Below are 25808 nucleotides of genomic sequence, written 5' to 3'. Positions count from 1 at the left end.
AAACTGCTGAGAGCTTTAGAACAGGAGGCTGTTGCCTCCAAGACAGGCCCTGTCCCCCATCTGGACCCCACACTTCCTGCCCCCAACTGCGCCCCCTTCAGAATCTCCAACCTCAATCTGCTTACTTGCCCCCTCACGTCCCCCAGAGACGCCCCCCGAAACTGCTGATAGGCTTTAGAACAGGAGGCTGTGCCTCCCAAGAAGGCGTCCTGTCCCCCATCTGACCCCACCCACTTCCTGCCCCCAACTGCTGCCCCCTTCAGAATCTCACCTCAAGCTGCTTCTTTGCCCCCTCGACCGTCCCCCAGAGACGCCCCCCGTGGGTAAGGAATGGTGTCCCTAGCCTCTGTTTGTCCAAGGGTGGAGATGGCTGGCAGGAGAGAGATCACTTGATCATTACCTGTTAGGTTTACTCCCTCTGGGGCACTTGGCATTGGCCATTGTTGGTAGACAGGATTACTGGGCTGGATGCACCTTTGATTTGACCCAATATGGCTGTTCTTATGTTCTAACCTAAATGAACCCAAAGTTATGGAGACAGATATGAGTCAAGGAAGCCAGCAGAGTATCAAACCTGGAAAAATCTCTCACTGGATGGGCTCAGGCGTTTGGTCACAAGCTGAGGTGGTTCAAAAGTTTTGGATTTTTTTTAAGCAGAATTTTTTATATCTTTGAACAATCAAACACAGCAAGCAGCAAATATTTGGCCACACACTTCTGAAACCCCAAACCACGTTCAGGTTTTGGCAGACTAATTTCAGCTTTTCAATTAAAAAAACCACAACAAATTTTGAAGGAAAGTAGACATTGTCCATGATTTTTTTTCTGCTTTTAAAAAACCCCTAGTTTTTGATCCAAAAAAAGTTTTGACGGAAAATATTCGTCCAACCCTTTTAATGAGCTTTAGTGCCTTTTAGCACTAGCTGATTCTGAGAACCAGTGATACCTTGTAAAGAAGTTTTTTCAAAACTGGGTTTGTGCCGAGATGTGGAAGGTTTATTTTTCCCAGGGCTGCCTGTGGGGGGAGCAAGTGGGGCAACTTGCCCGGGGCCCGCAGGGGCCCCCACGAGAATATAGTATTGCAATTTTTTTTATGGAAGGGGTCCCCGAAATTGCTTTGCCCCAGGCCCCCTGAATCCTCTGGACGGCCCTGTTGCTGAATGGTAGACACTGTGAAGTCTGTTCAGATTTCTGCTTTCAGTAATGCTGCACGGTATCATTAGTCGCAAACGCTGTCTGTGAAGGAGTTGCTACTTTAGACACCGTCCAAGGCCATTGTCATCTGTGCAGGCCTGGATTAAAGTGCACAGAGAAGGGAAGACATGGTGATGTGCTCCCTAATCAAAACTCAACTGCAGGATGCTGACTACCTTTTGAGCTGTGAACTGCACTTTTCCTTGTCTTCACCATAGTGACTAGAATACAAGAGTGCTGCCTAATGCTTACTTTCTAATTCAATTCCTGACCTGTCCCTGAGCTCTGGATTTTCCTATCTCCAGAAAAAGAGCTAAACCTCTCCAACAGTTGGGCCTGGATATAACCACGCTTCTATTTTGGAAGGCATTTTGTACTATGGCTTTGTTTTTATTTTTCTTTTGTTTGGAAAGTTAAAGGTGGAAAATTATTCTCTATACTGAAAAATAGACAAAATGATGGTTTAAAAAAGTCAGTAAAGATACTATAGATGATAAACCAACAAACATTTAGTTTTCTTTTGCGTTAGTATGGTATACAAACTCAATAATACCTGCCTGTGACACACTAACATTGAATTTTATCCCTACTTTCCTGCAGATTGTGTATGGAGCACTGGTTTCTATTATAGTACTTCGATCTGTATATATTGTATTGTGGTAAGTGACTGTTTGTTTGTTTTTGCTCAGCATTACAAGTAGATATGTTCTAACTAGGTGTTTGCATCTAAGAGTTGTGCATTTTGAAAACATCTTAACATGAGAAACTGGCATTGCTGACCACTTCTCTAAATGAGTGAGATGCAAAGTCATATGCTCTCTGTCTTGTTGCAATGGAGGAGTGTTTCATGTCTTTCGGTAAAGATATTTCATTGAAATTAGGCTTTGTCTACACTGGCAACTGAACAACAAAACTTTTGTCATTCAGAGGTCTTAAAAACACAAACACACACCCCAAAAGTCACAAGTTCTTCTTCGAGTGCTTGCTCATATCGATTCCAATTAGGTGTGTGCGCACCGCGTGCACGTTCTTCAGAAGATTTTTACTCTAGCAACACTCGGTGAGTCGGCTGGGTCGCCCCCTGGAGAGGCACTGTTATGGTGCTGGATATATACCCCTGCTGACCCAACGGCCCTTCAGTTCCTTCTTACTGCCCGTGACGGTCGTTGGAACTGTGGAGTGCAGCTTTGCTGATCTCCACATCCCCAGCTACTCATAGTTCTTTGCTGTTTGTTGTGTGTATAGTTCGAGTTCTTGTAGTTATAGTTAGTATTAGTTGTTGTATTTACAGTTAGTGTATATAGTTTAAGGGGGGATCGGGGATTAGTCCCTTTTCCTCCACCCCGGTATGGGCCCATGGCCAAGGCACCGGGATTCAAACCGTGCTCGGCGTGCCAAAAGCCGATGCCAATAGGGGATCCCCACAACTCCTGCCTCAAGTGCCTTGGGGAATCCCACCTTACTGATAACTACCGCATCTGCAAGTCGTTTAAACGAAGGACGAAGAAGGACCGGGACTTTCGATTGAAACAGCTCCACATGGAGTTGGCACTTTAGTCCTGCAGCATCGGTACCGAGCACCCAACAGACTGCTTCTGTAAGGAGCGCCCCTTCGGTCCCGGACCGCTCCAGTACCAAGAAGGAGCCCCGGCACCGACATCTGCTCGGCACCACTCCCTGTCCCTGCGACCCAGGAAGCAATGTAGCGCTCCAGCTGCTTCAGCTCCACAGAAGGAGCGCTCTTCGAAGATGGTTCGTTTAGCACCTCCTCTGCCGCGGCACCATCGACTGTGGTACTGCCGATTGCGGCTCCACCGAGCGCGGCACCGTCAATTCCAGTCCCACAAGGGCCGTTGAGTCCGGTGCCTGACGGCTCCCCTGCTCATGCTGTGGTTGAGCTTGCCCTCCCTTCTACACCGGAGACCTTCTCCATGGCAAGGGAGCTAGACACAGCCTCAACCCCCGGCGCGGGTCATACAATCCATCAGAAAACCGGCTCTGGTAAGGCCACCTTACGTTGGTCCAACAGAGAGACATCGTTCAAGATCACGCTCTTGATCACGCTGTTCCCACTCCCGGCGCCGCTCACAGTCCTGGCACCGCTCTCCATCGTGGCACTGTTCGACATCTCATTCGCCGGCCGGATACTCCCGGTACCGATCCGACTCACGGTACCGCCCTCGGCACTGTGTATCCCGCAGTCGCTCCAGACAAAGGGGCTTGAGATCCTGGTCAACCTCCTGGCACTGCTATGGTAGAAGGTCCAGGTCTCGCTCATGGTACCGTTATAGCTCCCAGTACCACTCCCCGGTACCGCCCCGGGATCAAGCATCCAGAACAGTGGCGCCCTTCCAGGGTCTGTCGGCACCGCAGTGGCCATCGAGACACATCGGTGTCATCGCAGGCTGGTAGCACATCCTATCCTCAGGAGCGTGACTCTGATGTCCCCAGCCATATATTCCCAGAGAGCCAGAGCCACGAGCAAGGGCCTCATCACTGGTCCTTCTGGACACTGTGGGCATACTACCAGGCCCAAGGTGCTCCATCAGTAGCTCCACGGTCGGCCCCGTCAGAACACCGGGTACCAGAGGCGACAGTAAGCACCGCCCTCCCCGCCCCCACAGGCACAGATGAGGCTCCGATACCATCTGCAGACACCCAAGTTCCACCTGACACAGATGACACTCCTCAAGTGCAGTAGACCCCACAGGATCCCCTCGTCCCGGGCCTCTCCTCCTCCTTCTCGCCTGATGAGGCGGTGGCGGGAACATCCTCCTCAGGCCCTCCATCAATTGATCTCAGGGCCCATCAAGACCTTTTGAGATGAGTGGCTCAGAATATGAACTTACAGGTGGAGGAGGTCCCTGAAATAGAGGACACGGTCGTGGACATCCTATCAGCTGATGCACCTACTAGAATGGCTCTTCCATTTATCCACACCATACAGGCTAATGCGGATACCATTTGGCAATCCCCAGCCTCGTTTCCACCTACAGCAAGGGGAGTAGAGAGAAAATATATGGTCCCCTCAAAGGAGTATGAATATCTCTATATTCACTCACCTCCTTGCTCTTTAGTGGTGCACGGTGAACGAGAGGGAGCGTCATGGCCAGCAAGCCCCGGCTCCTAAGTCAAAAGAGGCTAGACGCATGGACCTCCTAGGCCACAAAATATACTTGGCCGGGGGCGTCCTACTTAGGGTGGCAAACCAACAAGTCCTCCTAAGTAGATATAACTTTAACACATGGGTGTCCTTGGGGAAGTTTATGGAGCTTCTTCCCCAGGAATCCCATCAAGAATTTATGGCCCTACTTGAGGAGGGTAAAAAGGTAGCAAGAACCTCCCTCCAAGCCTCTCTGGATGCAGCAGACTCTGCAGCCAGAACCCTGGCATCAGGAGTGACGATGAGGTGTTATCTCCTGGCTCCAGGTATCAGGCCTTCCCCCTGAATTACAACGAACTAGTCAGGATTTGCCCTTCAAAGGCCAGGACCTGTTCTCAGATAAAACTGACCCCATATTGCAAAGTCTGAAGAACAATCGCGTTATAATGCACTTGCTGGGTATGCACACGCCAGTGACCCAATGCAGGACCTTCCGGCCCCAGCCACACCGCCCTAATGCCCCGCCTAGGTCGCATCAGGACTTTAGCAGAAGGCATGGCAGAGGGAATCATCGGAGACAGTCTGGCTCTCAAGGAGGTCAAAATCAGGTGCCCCCTAAACCACGAGCGGGGCCCAAGCAGAACTTTTGATGGGACGCCCAAAGGCGGCCCACCAATTGCTCTATCGGATCCTTCTCCTCTCTCTTTTTCAACTGCATCTCACAATTCCTCCCTGCCTGGTCCCAGCTAACTTCAGATCGTTGAGTCCTGCGGAAGGTGGAAGTGGGATATCACCTCCAGTTTGTTTCCACCCCACCTTCCCACCCTCCCTCCCCATCCCTCTTCAGGGACCCCTCTCATGAGCATTCCTCTTACAAAAGGTCCAGTCGCTCCTCGCCATGGGAGCCATAGAGGAGGTGCCAAAAGACATGAGGGGCAAAGGGTTTTATTCCCGCTGCTTCCTAATCCCCAAGGCAAAGGGAGGTCTACGACCGATCCTAGACCTGCGAGAACTCAACAAATTCATGGTAAAGCTGAAGTTCCGCATGGGAACCCTGGGGACCATTATCCCGTCCCTGGATCCAGGAGACTGGTACGCCGCCCTCGATATGAAGGACGCGTATTTCCACATCGCAATTTACCCGCCACACAGACGGTACCTCCGTTTTGTGGTCAACCATCAACACTTTCAGTTCGCTGTGCTTCCATTTGGCCTTTCTACAGCTCCACGTGTGTTCACAAAATGCGTGGCTGTAGTCGCCGCCTCCCTCTGGCGTCGTTGGGTACACGTCTACCCGTATCTCGATGATTGGCTCATTCGAGGGACTTCCCAGTTACAAGTGTCGCAGCACCTGCGCATCGTCGAAGACCTCTTTGGGAGCCTAGGCCTGATGATCAACACAGAGACGTCTACTCTGACACCCACGCAGAGAATAGACTTCATAGAAGCGGTTCTGGACTCCAGTCTGGCCAGAGCCTGCCTCCCGCAGTCGCGTTTTCAAGCAATGGCTTCAATTATTCAAGGTCTTCAAACTTTCCCAACAACATCAGTGTGCACCTGCCTCAGCCTAGTAGTTCATGTGGCCTCCTGCACCTTCGTGACCAAGCACGCGAGGCTACGCCTCCGTCCCTTTCAAACCTGGCTTGCTTCTATATACCAACCACGCAGAGACAGCCTGGACTTGGTGCTCACTATTTCCCAGAAGGTTCTGGGCTCCCTAAGCTGGTGGCTAAACCCCACTCTAGTCTGTGCAGGGATGCTATTCCACCCACCGCAACCCTCGATGGCCCTAACCACGGACGTGTCATCTCTGGGTTGGGGTGCCCACCTCGAGGGCCTTCGCACTCAAGGCCTCTGGTCGCCTCAAGAGCTGGCCTTGCACATCAATGTCCCGGAGCTGAGAGCGGTCTGTCTAGCATGCCAGGTGTTTCGAGACCATCTCCAAGGCCGTTGTGTATCAGTGTTCACGGACAACACAACGGCCATGTTTTACATAAACAAGCAGGGCGGAGCGCGCTCCTCCCTCTTTTGTCAAGAAGCTGTTCACCTCTGGGACTTTTGCATAGCCCACTCGATCAATTTGGTAGCGTCTTTTCTCCCAGGAGTCCAGAACACTCTGGCGGATCACCTCAGCAGATCCTTCCTGTCTCACGAGTGGTCGATTCATCCAGATATCATTCATTCTGTTTTCCGGAAGTGGGGGTTTCCCCACATAAACCTCTTTGCCTCCCAAGAGAACAGGAAATGCCAGGTGTTGTTTCTCCTTCCTAGGGATGCCTCCCGCGGCTCCCCTCAGACGCATTCCTGATCCCTGGAAGAGGCACCTACTCTAGCTTCTTCCACCCATTTCCATTCGTCCATCAGAGTCTGCTACTCAAGGTCAGGGACAGCGCCCACCTGATCCTGATTGCTCCAGCGTGGCCGAGGCAGCACTGGTACACCATGTTGTTCGACCTCTCAGTGGCAGACCCGATTCCCCTGCCATTCTGGCCGGATCTCATAACGCAGGACTTCGGCAGGCTTCACCATCCGGATCTGCAGTCTCTTCACCTCACAGCATGATTGCTGCGTTGTTGAGCCAATGAGTTGCGTTGCTCTGCCTCGGTCCAACAGGTGCTCTTGAGCAGTAGGAAGCCTTCGACTAGGATGACACATCTGGCCAAGTGGAAGTGTTTCTCCTGCTGGTGCGCTCAGCGTAACTCAGACCCCAGGCAGGTGTCCGTTCCTACTGTCCTGGACTATCTCTGGTCCACAAAAGAACAGGGCCTAGCGGTCTCTTCCATAAAGGTGCATCTGGCAGCCATCTCCGCCTTCCACCCAGAGGAAAATGGCCGATCAATCTTCTCTCACCCCATAGTTTCAAGGTTCCTCAAGAGATTGGAGCGTTTGTACCCTCAAGTCAGATGCTCGACCCCTACCTGGGATCTCAGCTTAGTGCTAGCCAAGCTTATGAGTGCTCCTTTCGAACCACTGTCCACCTGCTCGCTGCTGTACCTTTCCTGGAAGACAGCCTTCCTCGTCGCTATTACTTTGGCAAGACGAGTATCTGAGCTTTGGGCCTTGACAGCGGACACCCCGTATACGGTATTCCATAAGGACAAGGTACAGCTGCGACCACACCCCTCGTTCCTCCCTAAAGTGGTGGCCACCTTTCATGTCAATCAAGACATCTTCCTCCCAGTCTTTTTCCCGAAGCCGCACCCATCGCGTCGGGAACAACAGTTGCACACCCTAGACGTTCGCAGGGCTCTCGCCTTTTATATCGAGAGAACAAAACCCTTCCGAAGGTCACCTCAGCTTTCTGTAGCTGTGGCAGACCAGATGAACGGCCTACCGGTAACATCTTGGGTAACATCCTGCATCTGTACATGCTATGATTTGGCTCACGTTCCGGCTAGCCACCTCACCACTCATTCTACTTGGGCTCAAGCTTCATCTGCCGCCTTCCTGGCCCATGTTCCCATCCAGGAAATATGTCGGGCAGCTACCTGGTCATCGATTCACACCGTTACCTCACATTACGCATTGGTTCAACAGTCCAGAGATGATGCAGCATTTGGCTCAGCAGTTTTGCATTCTGCAACATCTCACTCCGACCCCACCGCCTAGGTAAGGCTAGGGAATCACCTAATTGGAATCGATATGAGCAAGCACTTGAAGAAGAAAAGACGGTTACTCACCTTTGTAACTGTTGTTCTTCGAGATGTGTTGCTCATATCCATTCCAAACCCACCCTCCTTCCCCTCTATCGGAGTAACCGGCAAGAAGGAACTGAAGGGCCGTTGGGTCAGCAGGGGTATATATCTGGCGCCATAATGGTGCCACTCCAGGGGGCGACGCAGCCAACCCACCGAGTGTTGCTAGGGTAAAAATCTTCCAACGAACATGCACGCGGCGCGCACACACCTAATGGATATGAGCAACACATCTCGAAGAACAGTTACAAAGGTGAGTAACTGTCTTTTTTGCCGACGAAAAGCGCCAGAGAGAACGTCTTTTGTCAACTGTTTTGATGGTAGCTTTGGATTGGTAGTTTGTAGATTTGTTCAGGCACAGGGACTCTCTCCCTTTATGTTTTGTAAAGTACTGCAAATACTGCTGGTTCACAAACAATAATTCTAGTAGCTGACAGAAGTGGAGGTCTGTCATGGGGTTAAGCACTTCAGTTAATGTTTTCCCTGCAGCCCAGTACTTAAAATTAGCATGTAAAGTACTTGGATGCTGAAAGGTGAAAGTTTTATTGAAGTTACTGTCTTGAATGGGTAAAGTATGATATATGTGAAGTTGGGAATTTAATTTTTTTCCCCAAAAATAAAAGGAATGGTATCAAAAGTACTGGAAGAACTGAGAACCAATGAAAAGTCTCTTGTCTAAACTGAAGAAACAGAGCAGCCAGTCTGAATAAATATATTAAATTAAGTTTCTTGGTTCGCTTTATGCCCTCTCCTCTCTTTTATGTTTCTCCTGCTTGAGTAATCTTTTCTCTCAGGGGTTCAGATACTGCTTAGCTTTGAGCAATATATATCCATCTTGAATTTTGCTACCAGAGAGAGAGAGAGAGTGTGTGTGTGTGTGTAGCTTAGTTTTACTGTCTTTCCAGCCCTGTAAATCCCAACAACTCTGCCTATCTTTCCAACATCTTATCTTATATATTCTGCTATCACTCCAGTTAAAATGCATAAAACCAAACCTTTCCTTCTCTTACCCCACCTTCCTCTCTTACCCAATACTTGATGACATTCAGTCACTTTCTTCTTCTCTCATATCCAGACCCTCACCATATCCTGTAATTACTTCCTCCACGTTGCCAAAATTTATCCCTTCCTGAACTCTGCTATCCTGAGGCACAGTCTAGTGCCTAACTGCAAAAATATCCTTCCTTTACCTACACCCCCCACCCCCAATATCTTCTCTTCCTCAAATCCATCCAAACTTAGCCCCTAAGATCTTTGTCTTCTATGACTCAGATTGGGCCTCCCTTCGTTAGACTCCTGCTCTGGCTTCTTACTTCCAGAACTCTTCAGAACTATGCTTCTACCTGTGTCTCCTAACCATTCGCCTTTCATTTCCCACACACCCTCCTAGTCTGATTGCTCAGAGCATCTCTTTCGCCCAGTCCCACATTGTGCCTTCATTTATGCTGCCTTGTGCTCGTGGACCAGACTCTTAGTTAATAATGCATGTAAACCCTCTTCTCTTTCCTCCTCCATGAAGCACATAACCCCATCTATTTAATGAGCCATTCCAGCTGTAATTAACAGTATATAACAGGGCTTGGCAACCTTTCAGAAGTGTTGTGCCAAGTCTTCATTTATTCACTCTAATTTAAGGTTTCACGTGCCAGTAATACATTTTAACATTTTTTAGAAGATCTCTTTCTAGAAGTCTATCATATATATCTAAACTATTATTGTATGTAAAGTAAGTAAGGTTTTTAAAATGTTTAAGAAGCTTCATTTAAAATTAAATTAAAATGCAGAGCCCTCCAGACCAGTGGCCAGGACCTGGGCAGTGTGAGTGCCACTGAAAATCAGCTCACATGTCACCTTTGGCACGTGTGCCATAGGTTGCCTACCCTGGTATATAATGTATGCCTTTCTTTGCTCGTTCATATGTTCAGCCAACTTGTGCCCTTAGAAAGTAAGTTCTTTGGGTAAGGACATTTTGGTTCTTTGGCTCAGCTTGCCTGTTATATTTATGGTACTAAATAAATGCTAGCTGGAAATCAGTCTGCTGATGACGTGAATGGGTTTTGTGTTTACCTCCTCAGTAACACATACTGTGTATGTCTGATGTGTTTGCCTTGAGGAAAAAATATCTACAAGCGTATAAACGACATGCCTAATGCCAATCACTAGACTCCATAACTCCAAAATGTATATTAACAGCAAGCACTGCTGTCAAAGAATTTTATTTACATTTAAAAAGCCCTATCCATTTGTCTTGATACAGGATATGTTCTTATCAGTGATATTGCTGTTTCTATAGATGATAAATCACAGTGACAAAAATAATGCAAAAGACAATAAGCAACTTAGAAATGCATCTTAAACCAAACTCTGAGCTGTGTATTCGTGGTGATAAAAATAACATGAACTGTGTTTCATGGTAGCCTCTTGGGGTTGGAATCGGATATTTTTGAGGACTTGTCCTAGTGCTGTCAAAGGAAAAAACTTCACCTACTTTCACTAAGAAATTAAAGATTCTGTGGCCTACAAGAATGCAAACAGTAAGATTGGATTTATGAACGATGTGCTGCCTTACATCTGTGGTTCTTCAGCACATTTGTCTTGTATCCTAAATAGGATTTTTTTTTCCTAATGGCTCTTGTTGGTAAAACACAAGCTGAAATGACTTTTTCTAAAACTGTCCGCTGGGCTAGTGATTGGCGTTGGTATGCCGCTTTAATTTTTGCTTTGAATGTTAAAGGGACCCAGTCTACTTAGAAAAAACCCAACAACAACCCATAACGCTTCTGTCTGAAACTCTTACCTATCACTGTTAGAAGTAATACCAAAGAATAACTGAAAGAGATTAGAGAGGGAGAAAAATTCTTTCGGTTTAGTCCATGCATTGGAATAACCAGTTTAATTGTTTTCCTCTCTTGTTTGTATTGGTTTTTTTCACACCTAGTCATTAGGGTAAGAAACGTCTAGGAGGAAAATGAGTGATCACCCCAAAAATGAGATGTTTTACCTGACAGTACTGTACCTTTAATTCAGTTCTTAAAATGTGATTAAATTTCAAGTTGACGGTGTCCCGTAAAAGGAATTTTAAACTTTTTTTCCACCAGGCATTTAACTTATAAATAGTGTAATTTATATATGTACTTTAAATGCAGTTTGTATCCTAAAAACTAAATTTCACTTTGCTTCTCTCTCCCTAGGGTATACCCATGGCTTAGGGGTCTGGGCTATACATCCTTAAGTGTATTTTTAATGGGATTTTTTTTTTGGAATGTAGACAACATTTTCTGTGATAAATTGAGGTAAGCATTTGCAACTTGTCTGCATATCTTTTAATCTCTGAGTTCCATGGCTTGCTTTGTTTTCTGCAGAATAATTCTGAGTCTATCTCCTAATATGTGCAGTATAAGCCACACAGAATATTGACAAGTGTTTTATCCAGTCTGCTCTTGATTAGCTCTCGCAACACAGTAGACCTCTAAGGGCTGCTCAAATTCTAAGTATTGTTAGCTTGAAAAATTATGTAGAAATTCTGGAATTGGAATTTAACTGGTAATTTTGTTGGCAGCCCTCGAGATGGAATACTAAATATCTTACTTATCTACAGCTACTTTGAAACTAGTTCTTGAAAAAGTTTGATATATATAGTTTAAGCACCTCTTTCATGGACTGAGAGTTTTGATGCTAAACTTGATGCTTAATCAGTAGCTGTTTCTTTACTTAAATATACTCACACGTTTGAAAGCACATTCACCAAAGCATGGTGATAACAGAACACTCCTATGTCCATGCTCCTAGCTGTGGAGAATGTCCATAGCTCAAAATTCAAACAGCTTTATATCCTTGGGTTCCCCCTGCTGTGGGGAAGACATCTTGGGTTCCCCTTGCTGTGGAACCATAGGATACTTGTACACTACAATACCTGTGACTGGCCTGTGTGAGCTTGGACTTCAGGGCTATAAAATTGGATGTTCAGGCTCGGACTGGAGTCCAAGCTCTGGTATCCTACAAGGGGGGAGGGTCCCAAAGCCCAGGCACCAGCCCAAGCCCAAGCTTCTGCACCTCAGTTTTACAGGCCCGCAGTCCAAGCCAGCTGACCCAGACCAGCTGCAGGTATTTAACTGCGGTATGGACGTACCCATAGTGACCTCTAGTGCCTATAACATTTGGTCCTTTTCTTGCCGTTGGTACTGAAGAGGCTTCCATGGCTGAACTGCTGCTGACTGATCTGGAGTCAGAACTGTGAGCTCAATATCCTTCAGCCACCTGGCTGAGACATTTTCTTTCTTTCTTTCTTCCTTTTTTTCGGGGTCTCATTCTAGACTTTAAAAAAACATACTGTGGTCACTAAAAGGGAGTTGTAGGGCCTGTTATCTTTCCAGGTTTTGCCTTTTTTTTTTCCTTCTTCCTCTCTTATTTCTCATCAAAATGTCAAAAATAGCAGCCCACAAGGTCAGGCAACATCCAGTATAGGTGTATGTCTGTCAACTAATGAACAGTGACCACTCTTGGAGGAGTTTCAGGGTGAATCACAGCTAATTAGTCTGACAGAATTGCATCGTTTGGGGCATTTGTGTCCTGGCGTGGCATTTGAAGAGACTCTCCTGGCCTCCCCACAAAACCTCAAGTCAATCCAGTGCAAAGTCAGCCAGGAAGGCCTCTAAAACAAAAGCTCACAGAAAGCTACTGTCAAATTTCACAACTGGATGTCAAGTCTATGCATCATAGAGCACAGGTCTGGCAAGGTAACAGTAGTACTAACCACCAGTTTGAAGGATGTTTACTCATTTCTCTGTAAGGACAGGTTGAGGCCTGCATCAGGAAGATCCCAGTTGACTCCTGTGATCTCACCTCCTCTGTCCATGCACTCTCTTGGCCTGTACTGACTTCAACTTTGATAGCATTGCACCAGTAGTTTACTATATTGGGCAAGAACCCAGCAAGGCATATTGTATAACCTGACATTCTCCTTCCGCCACAGTTGTGGCTGTTAATGATGTATGCATAACATTGGGCCAGCTGAAACTTGGTCCTAGCAGAGTTTTCTTGGAGCTTTCAGACCTGTGAATGTGCCAGCTATGTCAGTTGAAGCTCATGCCCAAAACTTGATGCTATTGATACATCTGGCACAGGGATGTGACTGTATCAGCACAAATGACAGAGTGTTCGTTGAAGCTGCAGGTACTGGCACAAGGGCTGACTACTTTTTCAGCCATGCTGACACGATGATGAGATCAAAACCACTCCATCAATTGAGGGAATCTGCCCTTTGCCTGCAGTTTGCATTTTAGTAGATTGCATCAATAGCAAGAAGCACCTTTTTCCATCTCCAGTTGGCGAAAGGAAAAAATGTCAGTGTACCTCCTACCATACAATGTGTGGTGCTGCCTGTTGCAGTAATTTTTAATTCAACTATACCTGTTTCATAGCTTTAATCAGAAGTCCCTGGAGCTTTGGAATCTCCAGGGGTGACTTACTACAGCTGGTACCGTTGGAGAAGATAAGTTTTCTTGCTTGTAATTTTTATTCTTTGGAAATCTAAGGCCTTGTCTACGCTACGGGGGTAAGTAGACCTAAGTTACACTACTTCATCTGAGTAAGTAACTAACATAGCTGGAGTCAGCATAGCTTAGGTCAACTTATTGCGGAGTCTACACTGCGCTGGGTTGATGGGGGACACTCTCCCGTCAACTTACCTTATGCTTCTCATTCTGGTGGAGTACCATAGTCAATGGGAGAGCGATCTGTGATCGATAAGACCCGCTAAATCGACCCCTGGTGCATACATCACCGCAGTGTCGATCCCCAGTAAGTGTAGACATGCCCTAAGTTATGAGTCACACGAACTGACCCGCCTCCTCTTAAATTTCAGGATTTTGTAACCTTTTTGTACTTCACTTCTGTAACATGTTTCAACTTCCACAGAGAATGGAACTGATGGAAATAACTAAAGGTTGCTACGGTTCCACAGCTAGGTTAGCACAGAACACCCCCCTGGATGGAGCCACCAAGTTTTGAATTATGAGCTATGGGAGCCCCTGCCACTCAAGATTATGAGCATGGATCCAGGAGTGTTGATGTGTTACATATACATTGTGGAGGTTCCCCTTTCTGTTCTTAATGCAGAATGACATTAACCTGGCTATTTATGAGCACATTTGTGTCTGCACAAGCATATCCAGCTCAACCCAGCTCTAGGACTAACACTAACTAGTTAACGGGTTACAGGAAATAAATAAAATCAGCTACCATATCCAATTTTTATTATTGAATGTGAAAATAGATTTTTAAAAGGAAGGAAAAGATATTTAAACTGTCTCTCTCCACCTCAAAATAAAGCCAACTTAATCATATTGTCTCTAGAACTCTGATGAGGAAAAGGAGCTAAGAGAACATGACTCCCTTCTCTCTGCTTTGTCCTGTTCCCTTAAAAGTGCCAAGTGTCAACCAACTGGGCAGAGCATTTCAAGTTCTGCACTGAATTCTGCTTCCAACCAGCAAAACTCTTCAGTGTATGTCTACATGGCAATAAAATCCTCGTGGCTGGCCCACGGCAGCTGACTTGGGCTCCCAGGGCTCAGCTGCAGGGCTATAAAATTTCAGTGTAGACATTTGGGCTTGGGCTGGAGCCCAGGTTCTGGGGCCTCACATACCCAGAGTCACTTTGAATTATATATCAGGCAGTTGCTGTCCTTGGTGCTTTGGTTCACAGTTGTCCACCCAGTCTGTCCTTGTCTCACACTGGGAAGGAGAGAGAGGCAAGACAAACTTCACATGAGGTTGGTGAGAGGGGATGAAGTGGCTACCAGATACAGAGAAGTGAGTATGCAGTGTTGTTGTAGCCATGTCAGTCCCAAGATTAGGTGGGTGAGGTAAGATATTTATTGGACCAGCTTCGGTTGGTGGGAGAGAAGCTTTTGAGTTTATACAGAGTTAGTTTTTCAGAAGGGTTCCAATTTCTCTCTCAAACCTTCTGTTTTTTCACACTGGCCAGGAAACTGGTGGGAAAGAAGTAAGATGCATTAGTATTTTCTGGTGTCTTAAGTAGTATGATACCTGAAGTTGTGGTCTAAACCATTTAAGTACTCCTTTCAAGTAGAAGACTCTCAGTAGTTTTCCAAACCTATGAGAAGACTGGTTCGGCAAACATCTTCCCAAACTAGAAATGGGAAAATCCACATAGTAGTTGTTAACTTAGTAAAGACTGACCACATGAAGTACATGACTGAGATACAGAAACAGTGACATGAACTGATAAGTGAACACTGCTTCTTGGGACTACATAGTCTGGAAAAAAATGCATTGTGATATGTTTCTTTGAACAGGGGATTACGAGAGAAGATGCCTCCTGTTGTTGGAGCCGTGACACAATTTCATGCTTGGTGGCACATTTTTACAGGCCTAGGCTCTTACCTTCATATCCTACTAAGGTAGGAAACAGCCTTTTTCCCCATAGCTTGTTAAGCAAAGTATGTGGCGTTTCTATAAATGGTTTTAGATTTGAGTTGCTAGTTGGGAGTGCATCATTTTAGAGTACCAGACACACTAATAAAATAATATCTATTCCATAATTATGCTTTGTTCTGTGGGTATTGGGGCATTTACCTTGGTAGCAGGCATTGCCTACATTAGATGTTCATGAAACTGTTTTAGGATTAGTTTTTGACAGGTATTTTCCCAGTTGCATCTTGCCCTTTAAATGTCATATAAGCTGAAAAGATTGGGAAAAATAACCATTTTTATTAAACTAGTGGGATGGAAGTTTCTGTAATTGGTAGAGAAATCTGTCTAAGAAGACTATATACAAACGCTCCCCGACTTACGCAACTTTTCCCATAATTGCGGATTTGCGTAAGTCAGGTTTGCATAACCTGAGGAGCATCTGTACTATATATTAGAGTGTAGAATTGTTTGTGCTGCAGGGTGGGTTGCAATTCATAATGGCAATCTTGTGGTTTTTCACTGTCCGGCAGTGAAAATGCCAGTGCACTTGAAGTTGTATTGCTTCATTTTTCAAACATAAGATGTTAACTTAAATGTTTGTATTCCTTCGGGTTGCAATCCTGCAAACACTTACACCCGTGTTTAACTTCCTATGAGCACTTCCACTGCTGAAAACTGGTGCAGATGTCACATGGAGCAGGGAGACGATGGTGCTGTCTTCATCTAGAATGTTACATTGATGTCCAGGCACCTCTGATTTCAGTGGGGCTACTCATGGGACTAAAGTTGAACATGAGCATAAGTATTCGCAAGAATGGTGCTGAATTCATGGTCACGGGAAGTGCTTTTCAAATTTTCCAATCGCTTTTGGCTCTTTATGTACGGCTCTCTATTGTACATCAGAATTAGAACAGGGTTTAGGCTGGAAGGTAAAATGTTTTTGTTGCTCATTTGCAACGTGTCATCAGAATGGCTTTGTCTCTCCTCTGAACCATAAATAGGGCCCTACCAAATTCACAGTCCGTTATGGTCAATTTCACGGCTATAGGATTTGAAAATTGGTAAATTTCACATTTTCAGATGTTTACATGTGAAATTTCATGGTATCGTAACCGTGGGGGTCCCGACCCAAAAGGGAATTGTGAGGATGCTGATAGTGGAGGGGTCTGCAAACATGTTGTAAGGGGGTCATGGGATTGCCACCCTCTGTGCTGCCTTCTGAGCTGGACACTGAAGGCAGCAACTGCAGAGCTTCTTGCAGCCGCAGGACATTCCTGGAAGTGGAGGTGGGTCTGGTCTCTCCTCCCCCATCCCCCAAAGCAGCTGTGCAGGGGACGGACAAGTCCTCTCCCTCCCCAGCCCAGCCCCTTTGCGGGGCGCTCCTAGGAACAAGGGGACATGGGATTTCACAAGGAACGGCTTATTTCACGGTCTGTGAGGCATTTTTCACAGCCATGAAACTGATAGGGCCCTAATCATAAAATAAATATCTTTAAGAGGTATTCCAGCTAGTATATGAATTTTAATAGCTTCTCAAACAGCTTTTTCCACACTGAGAGCAGGGTTGGGTGGTGGTGGTTTTTTTTGCCGGTTATAAAACTGGTTATTTTCCTTTTGGTTCTTTCACTAGGGACAGTCCCAACAGCCTCCTTGTGATAGCATTTTCTTGCTGTCCTCTTGAATGCAGCTGCTCAGTGTAGAAGGCAGGTGCTCTGCATGGCTTGAGTACACCTAGATATAAAAAGTTCCTCACAGAAAGCAAATTAATGCAGACATTTTAAATACTGTAGGCTAGATTTACAGTGCTGTAAATGGGTGGGGGGGAGGAATGGTTTTGCGTGCATTACCCCGGGAGTATTTTTCTAGATGTGCTTAAGTGATCTCCCTATAGTATCATTTTCCTAGGGTTTCTCCAGTCTGAAGTGGCAGGGCTGTTATTGAATTATTCCATAGTCTGAGCTCTCAGTGTAAGAGCTTTTTCTAATATTGAACCAATTTTGGTTAATTTCATCTTCTCCTTCTACAGTAGCTTATATACTTTTGTTCCATGATAAATAGTCCCCATTGCCCTTTGCAGTTTACAAGTTTCAGATATTTGTAGACATCTAGCACGATCGTTATAAAGCAGTGGAGTCCAGTGGATTAAGCATCAGGGTAGGTGCTAGGAACTCCTGAGTTCTTTTAGTGAGTTGCTCAGGCGCTTCCGTGCCTCAGGTTTCCTAAGACATTTGCGCAACGTCACACAGTGAGTGGCAGAGTATTTAATGGCTCCCTTTTCAACTGACCCAGAACCCTGCTCCAGGAACTAGACCGTGCAACTTTCCATTAGCTAATGTTCTAGTTTTGGTGTTGTAGAAATGCTAAGGGCGCATGTGACTGGCATACATAACCCAGCATGGTTTCTGAAGGTGCAAACTGTGCCTCCTTCCCTGAAGTAAATGTCTGTAAAACCAAACAAAACCCACTGGTGATGCAGACACAGTGGGAGGACAGGGTGGATGAGCACAAGTGTAAAAGCATGCAACTTTGCTCAGCACCCTGGCTACTCAGGGAGTTTGCTCTCCCACCCCTCCAGGCTAGGGAGGCACAAGTGCCTGATTGCTGTTTCCCCTGTGACGGAGGGAATGCTCTTCCAGCTTCCTCTCTCCCTTTCCTTAAGGGTGGGGATGGGGAGACACAGCTCACTTGCTGCTGTATGACAGCCAGTAAAACAGGGCTCTGTGACTAGTCCTCCATTTGTGCCAGGTAAACCCAGGCAGAACAAGCTGAGGCTGAGCTGTGATCACAGAAGTGCTCCTGGTACAGTCAGGAAATCATGGGAATCACTCCTGTCATCAGTGTTGCACTTGCTCTGGACAAAGCCTGAAGTGTAGCTGTGTACCTCAACTTATGGCACTTTGGTTGATAAATGCTCATTGGATTTCTCCCCCTAGCTTATACACAAGGACACTTTTCCTGAAGTACAGGCCAAAGGTGAAGGTAAGTTGTCAAACATTTTGTACTTACTGATGCAGTGTAGAAGTGGGCCATTCAGTTGGCTTACACTTAACCACGCTTCATTGGCCAGGCCTTCCTGTTTCTGGCTTTATTTTTACATTGTGTTCTGTTTATTAATTCCAAGAAACTGAGAACAAGTGAACTGTGTTTCTGTTCTGAGAAGCTATATTGCAAGCAAATCTTGTTTCCCCCTTTTCTTTTCAGTTTGTTTTTGGAATATGGCCTATTCTCCTTGTGGAACCCCCCAAGAAGCACTAACTGTGAGAGCTCCAACCAACCAAGTGTGACCACTGGCTGAACAAAGAAATTCCACAGCTGTTGACACTGATGTGGCAAAATTATGCATCAGCTCAAGGGTTGTGTAGCAGGAAATCGACTTCTCTGTATTACTGGTATTGCCAGACACAACACAGAGTGAAGAGTCGGCACATTATGGGAATAATGTTTAGAACAGTTTTATTGTTAAGGTGTTAAAACAAAATTAAGACACAATATTTTTTGTGTATATGTTGTATAGCTGAAGATACTGGGCTAATATTTTGTGCTGGTCACAGAAACCTTACCATTTTTTGAAATGGGTTGCATATGTTTTCATTCAGTTGTCTGTCTGGTCTGTGGTTAAACTACTATTAGTAACTGAATTATGAAGACATTGGCCAACTGATGGCCAGTCTAAGCATCCAGGGGCCTGTCGTGAATTGAATCCTTCTGAACTAATTCAGGCTTGCACCTTTATACAGTTTAGTGAGGTATATAATTAATTAGGGCTCTCTTTTACCATGCTTATATGTTGCTGTTTGCAGTAAGTCAAGGGAGTGGGATGCGTAGAGAGATTGTATTAAATTAAGTCAGGCTTCCATTTTCTTTTGAGGATGCGGGACCCATTGGGAGTGTTTTCCAGCAGTGCCTGGGGATAGGGCGCACCAGTGAAATGGCTCAAGGGCCCTTTAAAAAGGGGTTTAGACTCACTTAGACGTTCTTGCTATGTGAGGAAACTTAACAACTGTCCCAAGTCCTTCTAACTTGTGTGAAAATCCAGGAGGCCATTTCTGGTCATTCTGAATATCCCTAGCAAGTACTGAACACCCTTTCCTAACCTTGCTTTCATTTTGCAGATCATTCATGCTCACAGATTCAGAGCCACTTCATTTAAATGCTTGTTTATATCCGTGTTGGTCTAGCTTTAAATTCTCTTGCTCTCCCCCCCCCCCCCCCCCGCCATATTTTACAATCTTACAAAAATTCACCGGATTTTCAGAGGTGCTAAGTATCCTTCACTCCCACTGACTTCAGCTGGAATGAAGGGTGCTCAGTACTTACAAAAACCAGACTTTTGGTCTCCTCAGCAGAATTGACAGCACTCTGAGGCGATGTCTACGCTAGAGACCTTACAGCAGTACTGCTGTACCAATGCAGCTGCACTATACTAAGAGCTCCTGTGCAGCCGCTCTATGGCAACGGGAGAGAGCTCGCCCATCGTCATAATTAAACCACCCCCAACGAGCAGCAGTAGCTGTGGTCATAGGTGCTGACTTCATGGGTGTCCAGGGCTGGAGCACCCATGGAAAAAACGGGCAGCCAGCTCTCCCCACCCCTTGCCAGCAACCCTGCTGATCAACTTCTCCCCCTCCTTCCCAGTGCCGTCTGCCTGCCACAGATCAGCTGTTCTGCGGCATGCAGGAAGCTCTGGGAGAGAGGGGAAGGAGCGAGGGTGTGGCCTTGGGGGAAGGGGTAGAATGGGGCTAGGGCACCTATAAAGCTGCTTCAAAGATCTGCAACGTCTTGGCCGTGTAACTTTTTTTGTTTTTGTTTTACCTCTTCAAAGATAAGACTAGATCTGTAATGTACAATCAATACTAACCAAAATTATCTTTTTCTTAGTGTTTGCAATTTACCCACACGCTTTAGAGGCCTTCTACAGTACCACTATCAGTATGTGAATCTTTAAATGGTGGTTTGACTAGCAGTTGACAGCTAGCTTGCAGTCTGGGTAAACATTATCTGATAGATCTGCAACTTAAACAGGGCTGAAGTCACTAGTCAGGAACTCATCTCTATTCAGGAAGCGTGTTTAGTCCCATTGAAGTCAATGGGAATTAAGCATGGGCTTTCCTGAATTGAGCGCCTTAATTATCTGGAAAAAATAGTTTCTGAGAAGAGCTTTGCAGTCTGTTTCCAAAATACAGCTAAAGAGGGTGCCTCTTCCCCCTGCCCCCCAAACGCCCCAAAGCAAGCCTGTGCCGTGCCCTTGAAGAGCAGGACTTCTGGATCTTTTTAGTCACCTCTACCACAAATGGGAGTCGAGCACATGCTTTGCTGAGTTAGGGCCAGAAGCACCATCCCATTGCAGCAGTTCTGCTTTATATCTGCAGCATGCAGAACATATCAACAGTCACTGATGGCCTCCTGGCTACTTAATATTTTTTTAAAAACATTTTTTTTCCAATGGCCTTATTCTTGTTGCAGAGTCGGGGGGAGGGGGGGGGGTTATGTATTTTCAGGACTTACCTGTGTATGTGCAGTCACTGCCATGTGCTAAGAGCCAATTTGCCGATGAAGAGATGTCTCTGTGCTTGTGTAAGATGTGTTTCAAAAAACTTGCTCATCAGCCTATGTGCTTGTGAGAAGCAAGGTAGCACATTCCTTTTCAGATCATGTAAAATTCATTTGTTGGGATGTCAAATAAGTGTTAACATCTCTTGTCGGTTTGCTTCTGTTTGATTTTTCTTTTTGCTCAAAAATGTAAAAACAGTTTTGGGGTTTCTGTTTTTAGCTTAATGTTTTGCAGGGTGGCTTATTCTTTCACTTTAAGTAGCCAAAACACACACTTTTCCCCAAGAGCCTCTCTTCAAGACATTGCCACTACATAAAGAATGTAACTGAGATGTGTAAGCCTCTAACTACAAATAGTCATCTAAAGTGATAGATGTGTTGGGAAGCACTACCTTACAAATTGTAAGTCCTATTGAAAATGTCAGGACAGAATAAACTTTTTATATTCTTATTTCAAACATGACACCTAGACAGTCTTGTTCAGCTGCTTGAAAAATAGATGTACGCACACGTTCTTTACACGGTAGTTTGGTATCTGTTACATTGCTCCATGTTTATATTCCTTGTGAGACCAAGCAGATCAAAGAGGTATTTATTTTTTGGAACCTGGTGTACACCTAAAACTTAGCTACATCGCACAGGGGTGTGAAAAACTCTCACCCCAAGAGATGTAGTTAAGCCAACCTAAGCCCCAGTATAGACACCGCTAGATTGACCTGCCTCTCAGAGGGGTGGTGGATTTACTGCAGTGATGGAAAAACCTCTTCTGTCGCTGTAGCATCTACACTATGGCACTACAGCAGCATAGCTGCAGAGCTGTACTTATGTCGCTGTAGCACCTGAAGTGTAGACACATCCATAGAGCAGCAGATCTCAAACTTTTAGAGTGGGCTACAGCTGACAAGACTGTCACATGGACCATCTTCCCTTCCCATTTGTGAGCTCACTACACCTCTGTGGCTGTTACGTCCGTGGAAAAGTAACATTTGCAAAGTAGCAAGTGTATTTTGATGCAATTTAAAGATTGGAAACTTTCACTCTGCGGCCTGTATCATGCTAGAGGTCAGGTTAGATGATCATACTGGTCACTTCTGACCTTAAAAAGATCTATGAAAAACCAGGAGGGCCTTTACCATGTGACCAATCAATTCCCCAGTGGACCATCGGCATGTGTTTCACAGATCCACGGTCTGAGAACCTCTGCCTTAGGGACATTAGGACATTTAACCTCTGACAATAAAAATCAACGCCACACTTTCATCCATACATCAGGAGTCAGGATTTTTCAGGTGCAGCTCAACAATGAAAAGTGCTTTTGCAGCAAGTATAGGATGTGAAAGATTCAGACCTACCAGCAAGGAGGAATCTCACCTACATCTTACTTGAGAGCAGAAATTCAAGTTGGCTAACAGTATTAGTTATCTCCAGAATTCTTCCTTATGGGAGAGAAAATGTTGTTTCTTCTTTCAGTTCTAACACCAGCATGACCAGCAAGTGTTTAGAACAAACTGATCATTTTAAAAGCACCATAGAGTTAGAATTTGGACTATGCAATAAAATTATCACTTGCCATCTACCTCTATCATGTATATTGCACACTATCAGTGCCCTTAATTTAAGGATGCAAAGATAAGGACAAGTAGCCTAACTCAGACCTTGCAACACTAGCAGGATTGTAAAGTATTGAACTAATCTATGGCTGAATATATTCACTCTAGGTAAGTGGACTTGTTAGATACCTATCAGAGGCTTTCTGGTTATACACTTGATCCTATTCATCTGCACTCAAATTTGACTGACTTTTTTAGTGGGTGTTATGAACAGAAAGACCTCTGGTTCAAGGCCTTAATTCTAGATATCTGAATTTAAACCTGCTTGCCAACATATCTGTGCATTTATATTACCTTTAGGTGGCTTAACTCCATGGCAGGAGTTATGTTAAAGGAGAAGTTCAAAGCTACTTGATTTTTTTTTCTTTTTATTTGGCTTTGCTTGCTTGCAACATCTAGTTCCCAACAGCTGGTTACATTTATCAGACATAAAATTAAAAGTGGGGAGGCTAATGCTACCAGCCAAGATTCTCAAAAATACAAGCCTAAACCTGCTCCATGTTTAGGCACCTTAACAAGTGGCTTGACTTTCAAACACGCTAGGCACTCCAGCAGTTTCCACTACCCTCAGTGTTTTTGACACCTACCTACCTTGTTTACTGTGGATTCAGCAGTTGGGTAGCAATCACTAATGTTTATTAGATGCATTTTATCCATTAGTGATTTTAAAATCAATTTATATCATATTTTTGGCATCTGATGGCAGAAGATGAATGGCCAGGAGGAACACTTCATACTGGAAGATTTTTTTCTTAAATTATAGTGATTGCTCAGGAAGTGACTAAGTCAGGACACTCTTCCTCAACAGCTTGGTGGTTCTGAGAGTCAGACCTTATTTATTTTGCAAACATTAAGGCCTGATCTTACAATTGACAATATGCAGACAAAGCAATCTCTTGATTTTAGTGGAGCTGCACCTGCATTGTGTAAATTGCAGGACCACGGTTTAAATATACAGTTTTGGTTAATGCTCCAAAACCAGTATAGCTGTAGAAGAAAAATTCTAACTGGAGAAACATTTACTGATGGAAGGCAGGAGAACATAGTAAATCTTCACTGGAGTCAACGAGAGAATAAACAGAGAATCCCATAGCATCAGTTTTAGTCACTTTTCCTGATAACTGCACTTTAGACACCTGTGTGTAATATGCTTGAATGTTTTGAAGCCTATATGCTTAACTTTTAATATTGATTCTGAATTATTTGCTATAGCGGTATTGTGGACAGAATATTTTATGCAATATATTGGATAGTACAGTGTACCTTGACATGGATGGAATATAGCATGGATTATTCTGTACATGAACAAAAATGTTTCTTGCATGTCAGGGATGTTCTCTACTTTCTTTGCTTTTGAAAATCCGATAATGTAATGACACAGTTACATTTTAAAGTGTTTTTTGTCATTGAGCATGCAAAACTACATACAATTAGCTGATGCTGCTAAGTGCCTGATTTTTCTCAGTCACCATGTTCTCCGAGCATGAAATTATATTGTTTTGTTTTTTGATAGTGTGGGCAAGATCCCAAAGGGTGGTGGGTTTTGTTACATGATTATTTAGCTATTACAAAAAAAAAAATCCTATAATGCAGAATTCAAATGGTGTTTTTTAGTGGACCTCCAGAAATATGCAGTACTGCATTATCCAGCCTTTTTCTGCCTTATTCCTCAACTAGCACAATAAGCATAGTTTCCATCCATCTCTTATTATCGTACTATGAATCAGCTGAGATTTTGAAAGCCAACCAGGGGACTTAACCACACAGCCCACATTTATTTCAATGAGAGTTCTGTGGCTAATTCACTCCTGAACCTGCTGTTTGACAACACCTGAGTGGACTGCTGCTCCCATGGAGAGTCTCGTTGGCTTCTTGGGAGTTCCAGGCAGGCACAAGCGTTGGCAGGCTATCAGTTATAAAATTGGGGCCTAAATCCCCTAGCTGGCTCTGAAAATCTCTGTTTTCACTTGGTGGAACCATTTAACTACTTTCAATTACAAATCTGTAATTGCCGTTTTGCAGTTTGTATTACTCAGTTGTATTACTTTGCAGTTTGTAATTGAAACTCAGTTCAGTTTCAATTACAAACTGAACTGAGTCAAATTTGTACAGGCCTCTAAATCGGCACCTGCACATTTTTTGCACACAGAATCCCACAGTTGTTGAGCACAAATCAGGTAGTTACCTATCTTGAGAATGCATTGATGAGATTTTGCAAGTGAAAGTTTAATGACCCATTTGATTATCTGGCATGTCATGAATCTGGCTGTAGTTAAACAAAGCACTTAAGACCATTCTTAAAATTATGCTTAAGTCCATCCCTCTTTTACAAAACTTTGAAGCATACGAAGTCCCACTGAATGAGACTTAAGGATGTGCTTAAATGCTGTGCTGAATAGGAATAGACTTTTGCATGTGCTTAAATCAGGGATCCCCAATGCAGTGCCCATGTGTGCCAAGGTGTCGCCGGGGGGTCTAAGTGCTCCTGCATACTGGCCTGTGGATGAGCATCCACCAAAATGCCGCCGACAAGCTGCATCATCCAGAGGCGTTGCCACCGATTTTCAGCAGCAGCGCCTCTGGATGACACTACTTTTCGGCGGCAACACCTATTGACATTGCCACTTGGCGGAATTTCAGCAGATGTTCGTCTGCTGCCACGGTCCTCCATGGCTCGCCTGGCGCCTGCCAGACGAAAAAGGTTGGGGACCACTGGCTTAAATGCTTTGCTGAATTGAGGCCTCAGTCAATGTCTTGCAACAGAATTTTGCTCCAGTGTTTGACCATGCACAGTATTGCTCCCAGGGCTGAGGGAAGGGAAATTCTAGGCACATAGAGTGATTTGGTTACTGCTGGTCTCATGTTCTGTCCAATTGATGTTGACTCTGTTGAACCCAGTTTAATGCACTGATAATGCATTGTTTACTGTTTAGAAGATAACCTGTCTATGGACATGGAATAGCCAATGTGTTATATGACCAAACTTTCTAACATCAACACTATTTTGTTTTAGCGTAATCTTTGTTTTCCAATTCAAGATATTGTTGCAGATGAATTCACTGTGACCAAAAATATATAAATAGGGGTTGACTATATGTAATAGCAGTTGTGCTAAGAAATGTTTAGTAAATATTTTGATATACTGCACTCAATCTTCATATGGAAACAACTGGCAACTAACCCTGGGCGTATGTGCGCCAACCCTTTTTTTGTTTTGCAAAA

At 44.9% G+C, this 25808-nt stretch overlaps 1 protein-coding gene across 2 annotated transcripts in view; it reads left to right on the top strand.

Annotated features, from left to right (window-relative positions):
* ACER3 (alkaline ceramidase 3) overlaps positions 1 to 21127 on the top strand; it is a 77087-nt gene extending 55960 nt beyond the window's left edge. The window contains exons 7-11 of one of the 2 annotated variants that reach the window (XM_032771517.2): positions 1795 to 1853; positions 11184 to 11285; positions 15309 to 15413; positions 18360 to 18405; positions 18628 to 21127. In XM_032771517.2, coding sequence (XP_032627408.1) covers positions 1795 to 1853; positions 11184 to 11285; positions 15309 to 15413; positions 18360 to 18405; positions 18628 to 18681 — 366 coding nt within the window. In that variant the 3' untranslated portion in view covers positions 18682 to 21127. Of the gene's footprint in view, positions 1 to 1794; positions 1854 to 11183; positions 11286 to 15308; positions 15414 to 18171; positions 18249 to 18359; positions 18406 to 18627 lie in introns of those variants that run through there. The other variant, XM_032771518.2, reaches the window with a different exon arrangement.
* The last annotated feature ends 4681 nt before the right edge of the window (positions 21128 to 25808 follow it).

The sequence above is a fragment of the Chelonoidis abingdonii genome, chromosome 1 (assembly GCF_003597395.2).
Source record: "Chelonoidis abingdonii isolate Lonesome George chromosome 1, CheloAbing_2.0, whole genome shotgun sequence".
NCBI lineage: Eukaryota > Metazoa > Chordata > Testudines > Testudinidae > Chelonoidis > Chelonoidis abingdonii.
The sequence above is the reverse complement of the archived record's forward strand: the minus strand, read 5'-3'. Positions and strand labels throughout refer to the sequence as shown.